Consider the following 21,869-nt stretch of genomic DNA (forward strand, 5'->3'; position numbering starts at 1 on the left):
CTGTCTCTGTCTGTGAATGTAAATGTGCCTATGTAAATGTTTTAGCAATGTCTAACGATGATGTATTATTTTTTAGTATCTAATATATATGCATGTTCCAGAGCATCTTTAAACACACACTTGACACATATATATGTGTGTGTGTGTGTGTGTGTGTGTGTGTACACTTTTATTAAAGCTGCAAAGTTATCACAAAACTGCTACTAAGAGTCTCACTTTCCCGTCCGTCAAAACGGTTGTTATGAAAATTTTGGGATTGTAGTACTATTTCTTTTCACCTTGTTTAGCACTTGTGCTCACCTGTGTACATATACATGTGTGTGTGTGTTTGTGTGTGTGTGTGTGTGTGTGTGTGTGTGTGTGTGTGTGTGTGTGTGTGTGTGTGTGTGTGTGTGTGTGTGTGTGTGCGTGCGTGCGCGTACATACACGCACAATTCCATGGATCACGTATCCATACCTGAGGCCGATTCACATCATGATAGTTGGAAAGAAGTTTATCAGAAACTGGCCGCTGATATGTCAGTAAATTCCATGCATAACTATCTATCTAGAAGTCTTCAAAGTAACAGAGACATTGACAAACCAGAATATTCTATTTTAGGTATACAACCGGGATATTAGCTCTCACTTCGAAGGATATACTTTTGCAACACAACTCCAGGAAATATCCGCAAAATATGAAGCACAAGGAAGTAGTTATGCAGAAAATAACAGAAAAACGTGACATTATATTCAGGCTTTATGGAATTGATACTGAAGAAGTCACCCAAAACATTAGTAGCTGCCCGAAATTGTCCTCATGGCATTACTTACTTATGAGACATGATGTGGCTAGAACACTAGATAGCGAAACTGGTAGAGAGGATAATACTGATAAGACATGTAAAAAGCTACAATGATGTGGTGGGCAAAACCACACCTAATTCGAAAGAATATTGGTAGCATGTCCCTGTCAAATCTTCAGTAAAATTCAAGTACATTAGACTAGGCATACTTATGTGGGAGTACGAAAGATTATTTCAACAGTAGTTGAAATAATTTACCTAAGGGATGTCAATAGAATGTTAAATGTTTGTAGAAAAGAGAACACTTATGCCAAAATGATAGGAAATCTGTAGTACGCCATTCTGGCTATTACTTGAACGTTCTACCTATATATATATTAGTGCACTTGGCTAGAAGATTATAGATATAATCTGCCAAATGTACTGGTCAACCTGAGGTTATGATAGGAGCTAGTCGGCCATTGCGCCAAGTAGCAGTATTGAAACTCGACTACGTTTTCGACAAGCAAACTTCTTACCCAGACAGCAACACACACACACGCACACACATGTATACATACATGCATGCATAACATACATAAATACATATATGTGTGCGTGTATGTGTTGTGTATATCTATCTATCTATCTATCTATCTATCTATCTATCTATCTATCTATCTATCTATCTATCTATCTATCTAACTATCTATCTATCTATCTATCTATCTATCTATCTATCTATATATATATATATATATATATATATATATATATATATATATATATATATATATATATATATATATATATATATATATATATATATAAATATATATATATAAATATATATATATCTATCTATCTATATATATATATATATATATATATATATATATATATATATATGATAGCTACTGAAATTGTGCATGCATGTACATATGTACGAATACTTGTGTGCTTTTGTGTGTTTATGTTTGTCTACAAAGCTGATGCCAAATTGTAACGTGATAAATACATTTAAGAAAGAGCACGTCAATATTCCTCGTAACGAATAGTTAGTTCCTTCCTTAAACTATACAGAACAGTTCTCGTCAGATAATGCAATGGTTGCCAAATTTTATTTGGCAAGTAATTTTAGCCATGCTACCTAAGAAGTCAAATAGGGGGCTATCCTAGACATTTGATCGATTCATGAGTCACTGCTTGCATTCCTGTCCAAAGCTAGCCAACATTAGACAGCTGTTTTAATCAACTCCGCGTTGTAGGCAATTTGTGGTCATTTTTCTCGTTTAGTTCTGATGTGAATGTAGCGTATATTGTAATTATCTGTCTTTCAGATCTTCTACTAAGTTGATAGTACTTCCGAAATAATTTCACCTCTTACTCGACATGGTCAGATATTCATTGCATCACATTTATTTTCTTCTCTCTGAGAAGTTGCTAAATATGTACCATTTATATATACGAGAGACCGACTAAACTGCCATAAAATTTTCCAAGTAATAAACTTTAGTCTGTACCTATATGCTCATTATTACAATTGACTATATTAATTCATATATAAAATTAGCTGCAAAGTGTTAGAATATGTAATAGTGTTTTGGTTTTTTCTTTTCCGCAAAACAAAAAGAAAATTATTTTAATAGCTGTTAAATTGTGATGTTGCATTGCAAAATGCAGAAATAAATTGAATCTAGTCGTTTCTTCTGAACGGTTTTAAAGATTATATAAAATAATATACGTCTCAATACGAACTTCAAGGGAAAAAATCATAACAATATGCATACATATATATATTTATACATAAATAAATACATACATACACATGTATATATTTATCCATACATTCATATATACGTAGATGCGTGCATACATATGTACACAAACATATATACATATCTATTAAATGATTAATAATGCATTCTACCACGTTTGAAATGTGATGCATATTTTCTAAAACGTTCTGTATTATACCAATTAATTAATCCCCAGTTGCTGTGCATGCGCTTTTGAACGTACAAGACAAACCATTTTATACACTATAATTTATTAATCTCCTTGTGAATAGAGTTTGGATAATCTTTCCCTAATGAAGTTCAATCAAGGCTAAAAACTAGATAGATCGATATCTTCTATATCTATCCATGTATATATGTGTCCCAGAGAAGCGGGGACGGTAGACGATGAAGTAACTAAAACTTATGTACGCAGCAGCAGCAGCAGTAGTAGTAGTCTGTTATATAATTGTTAGTAATAATCCTTTCTACTGAAGGCACACGGCCTGAAGTTTGTGTGGGGGACTAGTCAATTACATCAACCGCAGTGCGTAACTGGTACTTATTTCATTAACCCCGAAAAGATGAAAGGCAAAGTTGACCTCGGCAGAATTTGAACTTAGACTGTAGCGGCAGACGAAATACCGCTAAGCATTTGCCCGGCTTGCTAACGATTCTACCAGCTTGTCGCCTTATAATTGTTAGTAATAATATGTATCGAGGTAGTTTGTTACTATGTGGTCATGTGTGAAAAAAAAATAAATGACGGGTGAAATGTAAAATATAAAGGAGGTGTTGAATGAAGATTTATTGTCGGTCTATTTACTTTCATGCCCTGCTGACGATCATGGTGATGGCGTTGATGACGTTATGGATAGTGGTAGTAGTGTTGTTGCTATTTTGTACTTGCAGTGTTGGAACGCTAGCAGAAACAGTCTACAAACGAAGTAAATTGATGAAATCGGGCACGTTGCGATGCTGTTAACGATCTATGTATTTGTCAATGGTTTATTGGTAGTAAAGTAATGGATGATGTTTCTATCGTACTTTTTAATATAATTGGTCCTTTATATTTTAGTTAATAATTACGCATTTTCCTTTATAGCTTTATTACCATTGCTTTGTGCTTCCCTTTAAATCAGGTTTATGTAATATTTACATTTCTATGTAAGCTTAATCTCTCATGAAAATAGAACGCATTTCCATATATTTTTCTTTCTATATCTTTTCAATTACCTATTCGAGGAAAGTATGACATGAGCCAGCATGGGAACCTATTTATGATCACTTGATTTGCTAGAAACACTAGCGCACTCTTTCTCAAATCTGAAAGAATTCACATCTTTCACAGTATTGTTCAAAATACATTCTGTGCGTGTATAAGATGTTTCATTCGTTTTTGGTCATTGACGTTCTTCCTTGATGAGGGCTGAATTAAGAATAAAAAAAGTGACAGCCAATCCACAAATGTTAAGTAAAGTTTCAAGTAAACGTCAACACCATCATTTTTCCTATTGCTACAACTATTAAAATGCGTATTACAACGGGTAAAAATGTAAGTAAAAATGTAAAAGAGAAACACATACAGATAAATGAAGCTTCGAGTACGCTGACCATTAGTGTCAGTCACAACAATAAAAATACGTTTATATTTCATAGATGTATGAACGAATTTCGGGGATTTGAAGGTGTCCAAAATATAAGTCGAAGCCTAGTCCTTATAGTTAACTCTTATTACTATTTTAAAAATACACAGGTTGTTTTTGTAAAACTAAAGTTCGGAAATGGTAAGAAAAGCAATTATAATTGAGCCTATCGGGGGGGAAGTGAAAAATAAACATTCTTATAGATCTCTAGATTCTAAACTGTTTCTGAGCTTCATGTTAGGCTGCCTTGATTGACTCCGAATATTTTAACATGGCCAGTCAGAATTAAGAACGTAATGTCCTATTTTGCCCTCGTCCCTTCACTCCTAATGGGATTATGGAAAAACCCAACACCAAGGCGTTTTGGAGGACATCTAAAGCTAGCGGAATCTCTCCCTCTCCATATTTGGTCATAGACGATATTTCCTGATAGAAAGAGAGAACGTGAAAATAAGCCCAATACTACTAAGCAGGTATTTTATTGATCTCGAAAGGGTAATTGGCATAGCTTACTTTCGTATTCTAAAGGATGAATTTCAACACTACTAATTCGCCATCAACTAATGTACATATTAATCATTAAATAAGAATGATTAGTCCCTTGGTAAGAAAATATAGGAATTAGAGTTGTATGAAGTATATTATGTGACTGATACATGACCTTGCCATCACCATTTGGAGGTTATAACAATATCTGAGTGTCAAGTCACTTTGTTTCAATTATCTGCTATTGTCATTAGCGCAGTTAAATTGTTAATAATTTCTTACAAATTCAATAATTTTTATTTTTCTACTTCTGATTCTTATTGCTCTTCTTTCCTGATTTCTTCAGTTTTTTTTTTGTTTTTTTTTTTTACTTCTCATGTTTTTAAGTTTACATGTATACGTACGTATATATATATATATATATATATATATAATTGTAAGTAGCGGTGGGAGTCTTAATTATATATCTATCAATATTAACTTTTCTCATTGGCATTCCATTAAAAAAATGTCATTGTAATTGTACAATAGCTTACTACTACTACTAATACTAGTAGTAGTAGTAGTAGTAGTAGTAGTAGTAGTAGTAGTAGTAGTAGTAGTAGTAGTAGTAGTAGTAGTGACAGTGGCATTTCCTTTATTATCAACACCATCATTATCATTAATATTAATTAAAACATTCGTATTGCAATTATTACAAAAAGATTTTTGTTGTTGATAGTGTTGAATATGCGATAACACATTCGTTAGACATTTTTTTTTTGTAACATTTTTGCAAATTTTTCTTATAATTCTTTCTTCCGTCAACCTTGTGGCAATAACAAAGAAATCGTCCCCATCGTCGTCCGTGGTCGTCGTCATCGTCATCATCATAAAAATTATCTAGATTCCATTTTACCATTCTATATTTTTGCAATGTTTTCTGTCCCCGGGGATTTCACTAGTCTTTAAAATGAGCAGCCTTCTCAATAAAGAAACATACATACATATATATATATATGTATATATATATATATATATATATATATATATATATATATATATATATATATATATATATACGTGTTTGTGTATTGATACATATATGAGTATATACACATGAGTATACGTATGTTTATATTCACATCTGTATGCATATAAACATATATGTGTGTGTGTGTGTGTATGTCTATGGATACGTTGGCACGTATGTATGTATACGTGTGCGTATGCATGCCAAAGTATGAATTTATGAGTGAGACGAACGTGTATGTATTTTCAATCGATTTTTTGCTAATTAGGTGTAAATTTACTCAAATATAGCATTCATTGTTTGATAAACTTCTACCAAAAACTCAAACATTCACATAAAAAATACGAAGCTTCAAAAGCACGCAAACACGAATACACGTTCACATGTGCATAGGCTGAGCAAAAATTAGATACGCTCATGCTTTTACAGATATCTTTCTCGACTTATTCAATGTAGATCTCAACCTCGAACACATCCATTTTCCACGGTACACATTCAAGTATTCACAAAAAAAAACCACACACACACACACACACACACACACACACACAAACACACACACACACACACACACGCACGCACACTGACTCGCTCACTCACACACACAAACACACATACATAAATGCATATATATATATATATATATATATATATATATAACCACATATGCATAAACATATAACCACAAACAACCACACACATATATATATATATATATATATATATATATATATATATATATATATATATATATATATATATATATATATGTACGTATGCTTGTATGTGTGTGTATGTATATACACTTATATACATACGTATATATGTATATATGTATAAACATATATATTATACAATGTAGATACTATATGCAAACATATATATATACGTATATATACACACGCGCACACAGATAGATAGATAGATAGATAGATAGATAGATAGATATACACACATACATACGTACACACATGCTATATTCTTGTATGAATTGTTATTCTTACGTGTGCATGTATAGGTGTGTTTCTATCTGTATATAGATAAGTACAGTTAGCGAAATATTTATATCAAATTATATATATAAAATAATTTCTGAGTTAGTTGAATCAGTCTTCTCTCTATTGCACTCTCATACTCACGCTGTACACGTAATTATGTATGTATAAATGTGTGTACACATCAGTGGAGGTATGCGTCTAGATGAATGAAATAGGCATATATATATATATAGATATAGATATGTATATGCATACATACAAACACACACGCACACAATTATATATATATATATATACTCACATACATGTTTGTTTGAATGCATACATGAAAAAAAAAAAACTTAAAGGTGAAAATAGAGAAAGCTATACAGACGTTGACAGAAAAATACGGCATAAATATTTTAAATATTGGATTTTATCGCTTAGTAATGGGGCTGTGGGCATAAAAATTTGCTATATCCGTGTGCTTTAAAAACATTATATGAGACATTAAATCAAGAAATAGTAATAAAAAGAGTGGGTGGAGATAGAGAGAATGATTAATGACAACGCAAGAAGGTTAGAGAATGAATCTTGGAATACATGGCCGATTATCTCCGTAAGGTTGACGAGATCTTCATATTTCTTATTCCCTCTTTTCTATCAGTCTTACAACCGCCATGCATATCACGCCGGTTTCGTGAATATATATATATATATATATATGTATATATATATATATATATATATATATATATATATATATATATATATATATATATATATATATATATATACATATATATATATATATATATATATGTATATATATATATATATATATATATATATATATATATATATGAATATATGCTGATTTATTATTCTTTTTTTGTTTCTGTTAAATATATCTCAAATATAGGTTAAATATTTTTTTTTATATATATTAGCGTTTTATCTTTGTTTTTTTTTTCTTTTCATTTAAATTTAATTTTTCTTTTTTGTAATATATTTCCATGAATAAATTTATTTTAAATTTTTTATTTATTTATTATTATTTTTATTATTATTATTATTTTTTGTGAAGTGTCTAATGATGTGTGGATGTATCCAGTTGGCAAGGAGACGCTTAGTTCTGTTGTAATAATAGTTGCTCTAGTTCATCAGCCGATCTATATAGAAATGCCGCCGACTCTCTGTAGCCAGCTATAAGCTGTTTTATAGTTGCCACTTCACTGGGGCTGAGTTGATTTTTGGAATTCTGTTTCTTCATACTCAGATCTGTTGGGCCTGCAAAGATAAAATATAGTAATTAAAAAAGAGTTACATTTGGAAATGAAAAATAAAATATGCACAATAAAATATATTTTATATGTATCAATCAAAATTTGAGAGGCGCTGAGTTTGATTGCCTGTCCAAGATTGTTGACCACTTTGCCCTGTCTTCTAAAAGGTAGTTATTCAATTCTATAAACTGTCCTCACAGCCTACCCGTGCTTGCGAATTTCCTTTATTTTCTGTATGTGTGTACGTGTGAGTGTGTGTGTGTGTGTGTGTGTGTGTGTGTGTGTGTGTGTGTGTCTCGTAAGAAGCTTGCTTCCCAGCCACATGGTACCGGGTTCAGTTCTACTGCGTGGCACCTTGGGCAAGTGTCTTCTACTATAGCCTTGGGTTGACCAAAGCCTTGTGAGTGGGTTTGGTAGACAGAAACTGAAAGAAGCCCGTCGTATTTATATATATATATATATATATATATATGTGTGTGTGTGTGTGTGTGTGTGTGTGTGTGTGTGTGTGTGTCTGTGCGTGTGTGTATACATATATATGTGTATGTGCGTGTGTGTGCGTGTGTCTGTGTTTGTCTCCAACCATCGCTTGACAACCGACGTTGGTGTGTATTCGTCCTCGTAATCTAGCGGTTCGGCAAAAAAGACTGATAGCGTAAGTACTAGGCTTACAAAGAATAAGTCCTCGGGTCGATTTGATCGACTAAAGCCGGTGATCCAGCATGACCGGAGTCAAATGAATGAAGCAAGTAAAAGAATAAAAGAATATATTTGATTAATGCGTGAGACGGAAGATGGAAGATACGAGAAGTTTTATTGATCACTACTACTGTTTCGACCCATTGAGAATCTTTCATCTTCCGTCACTCGCGTTAATCAGATACCCAATGAACACTAAGCCAATGAACGTGTTTTCTCGCCAAATTACTAGGTATATACCATACCATTTATTCACAAATATATATATATATATATATATATATATATCATGATAGATCGCTAGCCACTATACCTTTCTCTATTTTCTTTCCCTGTTTATTTTTGCGTTCCTTTCTGTCGAAGAGCGTAGGCTCGAAACGTAAAAGACTTTCTCACTTCCCGACCGTTAAATTAATACATCTATTTGTTGTTTACACACCCGTCTTCGTGTTCTGTTTTTTTTCTTTTGTAAATTCTCACTATATGTATATATATATATATATATACATATATATACGACGGGTTTTTTCAGTGTGTGTGTGTGTGTGTGTGTGTGTGTGTGTGTGTGTGTGTGTGTGTGTGTGTGTGTGTATCTGCGCGCGCCCATGCGTATAGGCAATCATATAGGCATTTGTATAACGTATATTTCTGACATATGATACACATGTCGGTATATATTTATATATGCATATTCATATATATCCAGAAATTTATATAAATAAGAATACATCAAACATACATGCACAAAATATTAACGAATCCTTACGTAATCGCAACTTTTCATATATTTAACCATCAATATTTGTATGTGTACACATCATATCCTTTGAGCACACTGCTATTATACAATCAATAAATAAATACGTGAGTGTCAGAAAGCGATACTCAGACAGAACGAAAAAGTAGGGGAATAAAGAAGGTTATCTTTCTGTCTGCCTCTAATTGGACAAAATTAAAAACCCTCCCGGCAAACATTTCCCAGCTCTCCTTCACATCCTTCTCATTCTTGTGACAATGCTTCTCTTGTTCTTTAGAAGATATAAAACAAATGAAGATAAAACAGGATCCACCGTTATATTCAACCAATCTTCAGCCACTCTTCACGTCTGGGGTCCATTTTGCCTCTCTATTTCCACTGGTTTCGTTCCCTTTATTCTTCTTTACCTTCCACTCGTTTGCTCGTTCATATATTTCAAACCGCTTTCTTATTAAGAGACTACACATGATCAAGTACGTGTTTGTTTGGTATGTATAAGTGTGCGTGCCTGTACCTTTCCTTTGTAGATTCATGCTCTTTTCTTTCATCACTCATCACTCTTACCCTTTTCTAACCAACCAAACAATCAATCAACCAACCAGCCAACAGACCGTTCAGCAAACCACCACCATGCTTTAAATGCCTTTTCTTCTCGGCTATTGTTTTCTTTCGAAACCCAGAGTGCAATGCAATTCTGTTCGCACCATGAATTCTGGAACGTCAACAAGAAGATAACGCCCATACCATGGTTTAACTTCGTTAGAGGTGGGCCAACAAGGTAAGAAAAGAAAAGAAAGAAAAGTACCACCCAACTCTACCTCACCTCAAATACACAACTATCACTCCATATACCCCCATGCGTATGCATCAAATATAAAAGAGAATAAATAGAAAACAAAATGAAAAGAAGAATTTCCATGTTTTCCTTTCGTCTGTATTGTGTAATTAACAGTCACGGAAGGGTGTCGAGTGCCCAGCATGTAAAGTTGCCCGGGAAAAGAAATCGAAAAAGAAAAGAAATCTTTCTTTTCTTAATGTCGTACTTGACGCCATTGGAGATATTTGTTTTGTGTATTTTGTTTTTGTGCGTTTTTCTGAATTTTTTTTCCCACGAGTTTGTTTCATTTGATACTGGCAGCCATTGTTATTGTGCTGTTCTTTATATCTTTGTAAAGCCAGTCCTTTCTTATTCCCTTAGTTGTTACTGTTGTTTCTCAGTTTTTTTTTGTTTTTTTTTTAGGCTTATGATACTTTTTTGTGCATACAGCTATGCTTTTGCTGTTGGTAATACTTTTATTCTGCTGCTACTGATGCTACTACTTGCTATCTTTACCTTCAAAGTTTTGAAGGTAAAGATAGTTTTGATAATATTTATATCTTTACTGTCGTTACTGTTACTCCTAACTGCTCTCAGAAGCCTTTATATCTTGTATGATGTTCATTTTGTTACTGGTGTTCTTACAACTCCTGGATCTGCTAACTGACTGAGATTTCCTTATATCGAGTGTTGATTTAACTATGATTTTCCCGCTATTATTCCATACATTACTGGAAGTTGATATTATCCTAAATGAGTTTTTAACCTCTATCCTACACATCTTGTACGTGTTTATGCTTTTACTATTGTTATTACTACTAATTACTATCGTGATTCCGTAGATATTGTGATATGTTTATGTGACTTTCGTAACTGTGTCTTTAGTTGTGACTCACGAGTCTTGTTTTTCTTTAATTGCAGAAACAAATCAGTAAATGACGGTGTGATAACTTGCAGCGATCCCAGGCGTTCCAAGATACACTTACTCACTCTCTTCCTGGTGCTATTTCGAAAAGATATGAACCTAGAGTTAAACACAATATTCCTAAACTCGGTTGGTGCATTAATTTTCCCAGATATGAGCAACAGTGATAGAAGTAATGTTTTCAGATGGTAACCGTTATATCCAGACAGGAGCTGAAGGCCGAATTTCTTAAGATATTTAGAAGCTTTCCGAGGAATACCTTGCTTATTAGTGTTAGCATGCAAATGAAATCTCATCTTAGACGTATGCGAAGATTGTGTGGGATCAGCCAATACCAAGGATGACACATTTTCAGATATTCTTAGACGACGATATATCTTGCCACTGTTGATATCTTTAGCTCAGTTGCTGATCGAGTTGGGCGTATGGCATGTGGAGTGTTGCCAGGCGCTCACTGCTCTATAGCAATGACATGTGTAGAGTTAGTACAAATTTAATGCTAGCATTCATTAGAATTTTAGAGGATGATAACTGATGGTTTAGTGTTGACAAGAACTGCTCAGGTAGTTTCCTCTAGAAAACTTTCAAGATGAGCTTTACGAGCACTTTCCAGAAGTCATTAGCCTAGAGTTGCTACAGAAGTAATTTACCTTTCGGGATAACCTCTGCAAGCTTGGCTGTTTTAAAGCCGCTAGCAACTGAACCTGTTCATGATGCTTAGAGAGCGATGAAACCGACCGGCAGTATGTACTCGTTTGGTATCTATGCATTACTGAATTTGTGGATTTATCAAGTGCAGGATAAATTCGACTAACAACTGTCTATCCTGACGATCAACTCACCGTCTTGCTTTGGCAACGTAGTCTTCCTTAGCACGGTGACGAAGGAAGCTGAGTGGGGGATACTATTGAAATGGCAATATCCTTGAGTCTAGCTCCCATAAATTTTTTCAAGTTTCACTTGAAATAAAAGTAAACTTAGACAGGGAGCTGGTGCCTGCCAGCAAATTTAATAAAAGTAAATGAGAGTGATGAAACAAGCGTGACTAAATGGATTTGCTCTAAGATTAGCAGCAAAAAGTGGGAGAAGGTATTTGATTTGGGGTGTTATCCGAGGTTGAGAGTGGGTTACCCCGATCACCATATGTAACCATTTTGGACAACCTTTTGTGTTCTTTTACTGTTCTCTATGATTATTGCTGTTTCTTGCTATCTGTTTATGTTTTTATCGTTTTCTCAATATTACATTAGTGCTTCATTTTTCCCCGTTTTTGTATTTATTTCGCCTTTTCTTTAGTTCCCAATGTCTAAGGCCCTTGTGGCCAATAAAGAAATTATCATTACTATTATTGTTTATTTTTATTTTTCATTACGACTTAAAGAAAAATATTTTGATATTTTCTTGTTGATAATATATTTTTATATCTTAAGTAACAGCTGTTTGATTATGGTTGCTTTTGTTCTTGTAGGTGTTGTTATAGTTGTTGTTATTGTCATTGTTGTTGTTGCTGTTGTTTTTGTTGTTGTTATTGTTGTTGCCGCTGATGTTATTGTTATTGCTGTGTGTTACTGCTGTAGCAGCTACTCACTCTGACGAAAATTTTAATTAAATGAGTGCTAATGGTTGATTCTGTAGCAAAAAGAAGGAAAAGAAAAAAGATAAAGCAAAAGAAATATATCGAATAAAAATATCTATATAAAATAACAATATAGACAAACAGAAGAAAGATACACGTCCCTAACCAATTTACTGCACCCACTTCACTTCACTCACTACCGCACACCATTTGAAGAAGCCCCCATTTCAAAACGCTATTCGCTTCCTCACAAGAGCTTATGATAATATAAGAAAGACGAGTGCGCACACACAAATATCCACCCATCCCACCCATAAGCTACAACGAAAGAGATCTGAAAGTAAAGAGAGGATGCAATCTGGAGATTTTCCCTCGGCTATGTTCTTGTGTTCTGCTCTCCTGCTTTCATTCAAAGCCTCTTCTTCTTGTAATCTTTCTCTCTTCGCCTTTCTCCTTCTTCAACATAACACACTCGCCCTAGCCTTTCTCTTGTTTATCTGCAGTTCTCTCTCTACCTCTGTCTCTGTGTCTCTCTTTCTTTCTTTCTTCACTCTGAAACGAATGTGCATGTTCACCTACATGTTTCACGTTCACATAAATGCTACGCTGTTGGTGTGATAACTTTATAAGCGAGAGAAATCACTTCATGCGATCAAGATTTCTTTTTATTTTATTGTAACTCTTCTTCTTCTTCTTCTTCTTCTTCTTCTTCTTCTTCTTCGTTTTCTCCTACTTCATTACTACTACTACTACTACTACTACTACTACTACTACTACTACTACTACTGTTATTATTATTATCATTATGAAGGCAGCGAGCTGGCAGAATCGTTAGCACGCCGGGCAAAATGCTTAGCCGTATTTCATCTGCCACTACGTTCTGAGTTCAAATTCCGCCGAAGTCAACTTTGTCTTTCATCCTTTCGGGGTCGATTAAATAAGTACCAGTTGAACACTGCGGTCAATGTGATCGACTCATTCCTTCCACGGAAATTGGTGCCCTCGCGGCAAAATTATAATAATTATTATTATTATTATTATTATTATTATTATTATTATTATTATTATTATTATTATTATTATTATTATTATTATTATTATTATTATTAAGGCAGTGAACATGACAGAATCGTTAAAACTCCGGGAGAAATGTTTAGTGGCACTTCGTCTGTCTGCACGTTCTGAATTCAAATTCCGCCGAGGTCGTCTTCGCTTTTCATCCTTTCGAGGTCGATAAATTAATCCCTTCCCTAAAATTTGAGGGCTTGTGCTTCCAGGAGAAAGGGTTGTTATTATTATTATTATTATTATTATTATTATTATTATTATTATTATTGTTATTGTTATTATTATTATTATTATTATTATTATTATTATTATTATTATTATATTTCTGAGTTCAAATTCCGCCGAGGTCGACTTTGCATTTCATCTTTTCGGGGTCGATAAAATAAGTACCAGTTGAATACTGGAGTCGATGTAACCGACTCATCCCCTCCCTCAAAATTGCTACCCTTGTGACAAAATTTGAAACCATTATTATTCTTATCATCATCATCATCATCATCATCATCATCATCATCATCATCATCATCATTATCATCGTCGTCGTCGTCGTCGTCATCACTATCATCATCGTCATCAACATCATTATCATTTGCTCCTACAAACATACAATATAAGGATTTTCTTCACACACAAATACAAACATATACAAAGACACACACATACATGGATGGGGGCGGGGTGTATGTGTGTGTATACAAAAACACATTCACACAAGCAGAGACATGAAAGAGAAAGAGATATACAGGAAAAAAACCTAAGAAATGATCGGGAGAAAAGGGGAGAGCAAAACCTGTTTGCTGCCAAGCACTTAAGTAAGCAATATATAATGTTTTATTTCTTTGGTAGCAATAATGATAGTATAGGTTAATCTAGTTATAGTATTGGGTTGGGGTGCACTACCGAAACACCAAGTTTTAAATAGTTATTAAATACAGGAAAACATAGAAAACCTAATTAACACGCATTAATTTTCTTGTACTCGTATTCCTGGTTCAGTCAAGCAAGGGGTGTAGGAATTAGGCTCGTGTAAATAGGAGCCAGTTTGCATCCCGTATTTAGGAGAAGTGTATTCTACAGAGGCCCCAAACTTGCGAGGGATATTTGGCAGATGCAATCTAAGTGGAAGCCTGTTAGCTGGACCATTATTGTCATTCAAAGAGTCAGCTTTAAGTGTCAAGCTACGTCTACCTGAGTATTATGTTATGAGCAGGCTGGAGAATGACTATTAGTAGATTTTGCTGAGAATTTGAAATAGTTTAGGCCAGTAGCAGGGGAAACTGTCACTAAGAAACGTAAAATGTTTTCTCCACTAGACATCAATGAAGCAACAATGAGCTCTTACAGTCTCTTGACATGCTATAAACAATAGCTAAGTCGCATTTAAATCTCCCTTAAATTTATCCCTAGCATCTTAAAAAAGAAATAACGAATACATATGGTTGTATGATCCGAAACACTATTTCTGAAAAACCAAAAGGACGTGATGGTTACGGCGGAAAACTTTTGATATATGTTTGACCTGAATTTAAGCACGTGAGCACGTTGTTAGTTATATATCATTTATAATTACATAGGTGTGGTACTTCAATTACTAATGTCACTGCGTCAGTCGTGTACATTTATGTTATCTCAGTAATAGAACGGTACACAGTTGACGGCCCTTCACATTCTTAATTAGTTTTATTAAGTAAATCTACCGCCATCTTACTTCAGCAGTTTAGAAATTTGGTGTACATAATCTCTGGTAAATTTTATTTTTTTCAGCCATTTGGTTGCAGCCATGCTGGAACACCACCTTCAGTCGAACAAATCAACCCCATGACTTATTTTTTGTAAGCCTAGAACTTATTTTATCAGTATCTTTTGCCGAACCGCTATAATTACGGGGATGTAACACACCAAAACCGGTTTATACCAGTGTTCAGTGAAAACTAGATATATTAGTTTTGCATTGATATATATATATGCGTATGTATGTATTTAACAGCTGTAGGACTGGAATTTCATTATATGGATTTGAACATCCATTTTCATCTTTTTCTCATTCATGTATATATATATATATATATATATATATATATATATATATGACGGTCTTCTTTCAGTTTCCGTCTACCAAATCCACTCACAGACCGAGGATATAGTTGAAGACACTTGCTTAAGGTGTCACGCACCTGGACCGAACCCAGAACCTTGTGTTTGGGAAGCAAGCTTTTTACCTAAATATATAGATGTAATTCAGTATACATATTTATCCAATGTGTGTTTATGTATTTATATCATTCAGAATATATGTATCTATTTTTCATATTGCATTGCTGCATATTTATATACAGTTATATCTATATACATAACACAAATGCACAATACACGTGCATATGAATGTAGAATTTGATTAGAATGACGTAATCTCACATACATGAACATACGCATATATACGCTTTAGTGAAGCTACTCGGTTCCGATTCTTCATTTTCTTTATTCCTATTTATTTATCAACATCACCCTCTCTCCACCTACAACAGTTTTTATTGCTTTCTTCTTATACATCTCATACACTTTGCACCGTTAAAAACACATAAAATTGTTTGCTCGCATATTTACAAATATACGTTTAGCCATCTTCAATGCGCTCAAAATTTTAAGCAGTTTTGCGCGTGCTCACAAGCGCACTCACATACATCCGTATGCATAATCACATACAATAACGTGCGCATTAATATACACGCATACATCTATTTGCGTACACACAGAAAAATAGTAGTTCTTCCATGAGTCCCAAAATCATTAGAAATGTAAATTATGTAAATTGGTTTTGAAACAGGAACAGAAACCAGATACATTCGAATCGCTTAGAACTTACAACAAGTCCACGATGCCAGGTATACATCAAATATTTAAAATTGTATATTTCGATTGAATCCTACTTCTTTCGATACCTGTCATGCATTTCATAGTTCATTTCTATTCTTGCTCATGTCTCACTTATATAAAAATAAAAACATTACAACCCTCCCAAAGAGGGGTATAACTTGCAGAATGCCACCTCACCAACAAGTACAAAAATTATGTGATATTTGTTTGGCTGAGAAATATCACATCATAAACCCGCAATAACAGAAAGGCAGAGATTAAATCGACTTGCCGATAAATTATGAAATGCGTGTGTGTGTGTGTGTGCGCGAATCTTTACGTGTATATATATATATATATATATATATATATATATACATGTATGCATGTATGCATATATGTATGTGTCTATATATGTATGTATATATGTATGTATGTATATATATATATATATATATATATATATATATATATATATATATATATATATATATATATATATATATATATAACGCCATACAGATGTTTATGTATGTGTGTGATTGTATAATACGTGTATTTATGTGAGTGTTTGTATGTAAACGAACTGAAGTTTGGGAAATCTAGTGATGGTTTGTATCAACAAAAAGTAAAACAAAATACTAAAATAAAATTAGATAAGATCATTATACTCAGTGTGAACTGAGATAAGGTTTCGTACAAAGCCTCTCTTTGAATAAATCTGGAGTTTTAGGATTCTCACCTTCTAACAGCATATCCCACACGAATTTATCAATTGTATAGTTTATATACTCGAGGTTTATAGTACATTTTTCTCTACTTTCAATTTATAGTTTTTTCTACCTTAGCACGTCGACTACATAATGATCCTGTGACGGTTTCATGATAATACGCAGACGAAATATTACAGCTCTGCATTGTATATAGAACACTTGTCTATCACAAATCAACATTCCCAGGTCAATTAAGTTCATATATCTGACAGCCACATGAGCTGTTGGCAAGGAGAATTCGGTGTACTGTGGAAATCAGCAATGCCGCTCATAGATTGGGCTTGAACACGCGTCCTGTCTATTGAAGTAGAAAGTAGCTTTGTACTACAATAACCATATTCACTGAATCGCTTCATTTCTAAACACAATGGCTTCTTCGGCGTCTTTAGTCAACATCGCACAACTTATCACTTGAAGCACAACCATCACCGCCACTAACACCAGACTCCCCCCCCCCACTATCACAACGACCTTCATGTTGAGCACCACCACCACCACTTCTACTACTACTACTACTACTATTACTACTACTTCTACTACCATAACAAACAGAACTTCTTCACACAGATACACCTACGCCCAATTATTCTAAGTCACAGCTACACATATACACAGATACGCAGACACACACACATAGAAGATACATATATATATGTATATACGTACATACACAGTAAACTCTACCACCACCCTCTTTACTTAACTTTGTATACGTTTACACCTGAGCCCCGCCTTTGATCTTCTCGTTATTGATATTTGTTATTTTTGTTGTTTTCCTTATTGCGTTGTTTTCTTTGCTGTTTATTGTATTAAAAGTCTGTCGTTGGCTGATATTCGTTCTAAAATGAGTAATATTTTTGCTGTAGTTGTTGTTCTTGTATGTTATTATACAGCGTGTTCGTTGGTGATGTTGTTTATTTATTTGTATTTCTACTGTTTTTCTGTCTGTTTTTCTGCTCGTTGCTATTGTTTGTTCTTTAGCTTTTCCTTATTGTATATTATTGCTGTTGTTATTGTTAAGCGCTTGATCAGTCCTGACCGAAAAGACCCGTGATCAAAGACTTTCCAGCTGTGACCATCTCGTTTTTTTTTAAGTAATTCATTATCTAGTTTCCTTCCTTTCCTTTTTAAGACGATAGATGATTTGAGACTGATACGATTCTGATATTCCGAGGAAACACGTAAAAGTCTCTGTCTACGGCTAGCTTTGTTTGTACTGTCGTTGTTGCTGTTGATATTTGTCTGGTTACTTTTTATCCATTTATTTATTCATTCATTTATTTAAATACTTTTGTTTTTAATAGCTCTGTCATTGTAAGAACGGCGACCAGTAACTACAACGATTTTTATGGCTTCCGTCAGTAAATATAGCTTCCACACTTCCTCCCACGAGGCATTCTAGGAATGATTAAGCCATTGGTTGAAAAATATAGTCTATCTAAGAAGGAACTTTTGATAATATCCTTACAGTCTTAAGGTGAAAATATATGATTTGCAGATTGAGCTATTATTTTTATCTGGTCGAACCATCAGTTAGCGGCCTACGTAAATGACTCGTTGCTGTCGCTATAATCCATTGCTTTGCAATTTTATTTCCTAAACGACTCCTCTATATTATCTGCAACCCTTTCATATAAACACAAGCAAACACGCACGCAAGCAAATCGATGAAGGAACATTTGCTTTGACATATTAGAAATGTTAACCAAATCTTCCTCAATTCACACACCCGTGCATCCTATTTTCTTAAAGATGGGGTGGATATGCATAAGATAATCTGGTGCAAAGTATCGAGTAGCTGGGAAAAGATGAGATGAAAACAGCAGTAATGCCTGTTATCATTGGTCTCTTTCCTGAAGGTTACCCTAGAATCTAAACAACAAAACTATACCTCACGCACGCATGCAGACACTTACACACACGCGTACACTCACATGTACACACTCACACTCACTACCTCCCTCCACTGTCAAGACGACTAACCCCTGGTGATTTCCACTACTTTAATCAGTTTTAGATGGTTTTCAGTAAATGTCGTGTAGTGTGATTCCCTACCCGCTGTTAACGTTATCAAGCCATAGTCGACGCGTTTTCCCACGCAGACATTTGCCCATGCTAGGAAGATAGTTTACTTGGTCCACGACTATACGCCGATCTTGCAGCCGTCCACAAAATCCGCAGCTCAGAGCGCTAACGCTATAACGCGAAACTCACACACGCACGCACATATGCACGCACACATATACACACAAAAACATACATACATTCACGTATACTCACGGACACTTATACAGACTTCCAAACTAAATCTTGCATAAACCAACGTGAGAGCCTCTATATACTCCTTCAAGCAGGTAAAAAAAATAGCTTTTAAATTATTCTCAAAAATAGTTTCAAATAAATAAGACATGTATTAAATGATTTCTCTCGGAGCACAGAATAGATATGTCTGAAATATCACTCATCGTAGGTGTGCTCATTCACGACTAACCGAGGTCTAAAACAACAACAACAGCAACAACAAAAACTTATACATTAGCTCTACGCAAACAGCTACAAAGAAATATGCTCAATTACTGGTTATAAACAAAAAACTTACTAACATATTGGCAGAATCAGTATAAAGTCGGATAAATTAGCTGTGGTAATTAGTTAGGACACTTTTAAGTTCTCTATTCAAATCTTTCTTTGTCTTTCATTTATTTAAGGTTGATAAAATAGCGTACCAGTCAGCAACCGAATGAGAAACCTAATATTGATATTCGTATAAGGCATTTTAGACATATAGTCGATAAATTAAAATATCAGTAAAATACTGCAGCTGATTCGATATTTCTATAAGGATTCCTTTAGCGGAACAAGAGGAGACACGTGGGATAAAGTAGTCAGGTCACAATTGTGACGAAAGAACTTAGACCAAGGACACGAAAATAATGGTTTCAAACTTTGCCACTAGAGCAGCCATTTTGTGGGAAGGGGACTAGTCGATTACATCGACCCTAGTGTTTTACTGGTACTTAATTTATCGACCCCGAAAGGATGAAAGGCAAAGTCGACCCCGGCAGAATTTGAACTTAGAATATGAAGACATATATAATAGCATAAAATTCCTTAAGACATACACCACATCCCTCTAAGTACAGAAATACGCACGTAGTCTAGAACGAACGCACTAAACAATATACGTTAACACAAAGGTGAACGCGCATTAAAATTCATACTCTTCTTTTTATTCTCATATGCTTATCCTTCTTCGCCCTTCTTTCTCGATTCCCTTATTTTATTTTGAAGTTTACATTTTTTTCCCTTCGCCCCACTCCGTCAACTGTGGAGTATCTATAAACATTTCTTTAGCTTTTCCTTTCAAAATACCAAGAGCTCTCTATATGTCTTTCTATGTCTCTCTGTCTCTCTCTCTGCCTCTGTCTGCCTGTCTGTCTATCTAGCTGTTTGTCTCTCTCTCTCTCTCTCTCTCTCTCTCTCTCTCTCTCTCTTTCTCTCTCTCTAATTATCTCTCTTTCATTTTCATAAGCGCTATTAATATAAATATTTCTACCGCCCTCCCCGACTTTTATTTTAGCGTACCCGTAAGCGACAGGTAGGCTATACATACATACATACATATATATATATATATATATACATACACAACATACAGATGCACACACGCGTATGTATGTGTGTGTATATATATGTATATGAGCATAATTATGTTTGTATGTATGTTTATAAGTATATGTATAACGGGAGCCAGTGCAATACAGTTTAAATAGTTTCCCTACTTTTCTACACATCCTTGTTTTTTACTTTCTTTCTATTAGTCTTCGTCTCATCTCTCTCTCTCTATCTCTCTCTCTCTCTCTCTCTCATAAATTCCTTCTTTTCTTCCCTTGCATCCCATTTATTATCATTAACAACCACACGCATACACACAACCACACACATACACACACACGTGAATATGTGCGTTTGTGTAAGTTTGTATGTACGTGTGCATGCGTGAGTATGCGGTAAGGATGGGGGAGGCGCACGCGCATCAGCACAAATTTTTCAGAGCAACACTCCCCCCCCCAACCCCCCCAACCCTCAGCTGCCGCGCGCAGTTTCAGTTTAATGCAACATGGTACGCGGTTTGTTTATTTTCCGTTTCACACCTTAATAATATTCCTCCACCTACTTTACCATCATTACTGTCACTATTACCATAACTACAACAATCACAGTCACCACCACGGCTCTATCACTATCACTAACTGCACAACCACACCTACAAACAAGCACTCCCACAGCAACTACCTCCCATATATATATGTATATTGTTATGCTGTGCTTTTGACATTTCAAATATTCCAATTTGGAGATTGACTAGCTGTTAATCTTGTGTGAGTTTGTCACCTGAAATGTTGGTTGTTAGCGACAACAAAGTTGGAGTGTGGCGGTGGAATGGGGGAG

At 34.5% G+C, this 21,869-nt stretch overlaps 1 protein-coding gene across 1 annotated transcript in view; it reads right to left on the minus strand.

The window, feature by feature from the left end:
• Positions 1–7,688: 7,688 nt before the first annotated feature.
• The window catches only part of LOC106874518 (nucleolar protein 4), a 1,458,602-nt gene continuing 1,444,421 nt past the window's right edge, over positions 7,689–21,869 (minus strand). The window contains 1 exon segment of the mRNA XM_089355480.1: positions 7,689–7,953. Coding sequence (XP_089211606.1) covers positions 7,793–7,953 — 161 coding nt within the window. The 3' untranslated portion in view covers positions 7,689–7,792.

Source organism: Octopus bimaculoides, chromosome 7 (assembly GCF_046866305.1).
Source record: "Octopus bimaculoides isolate indiv1 chromosome 7, ASM4686630v1, whole genome shotgun sequence".
Lineage (NCBI taxonomy): Eukaryota > Metazoa > Mollusca > Cephalopoda > Octopoda > Octopodidae > Octopus > Octopus bimaculoides.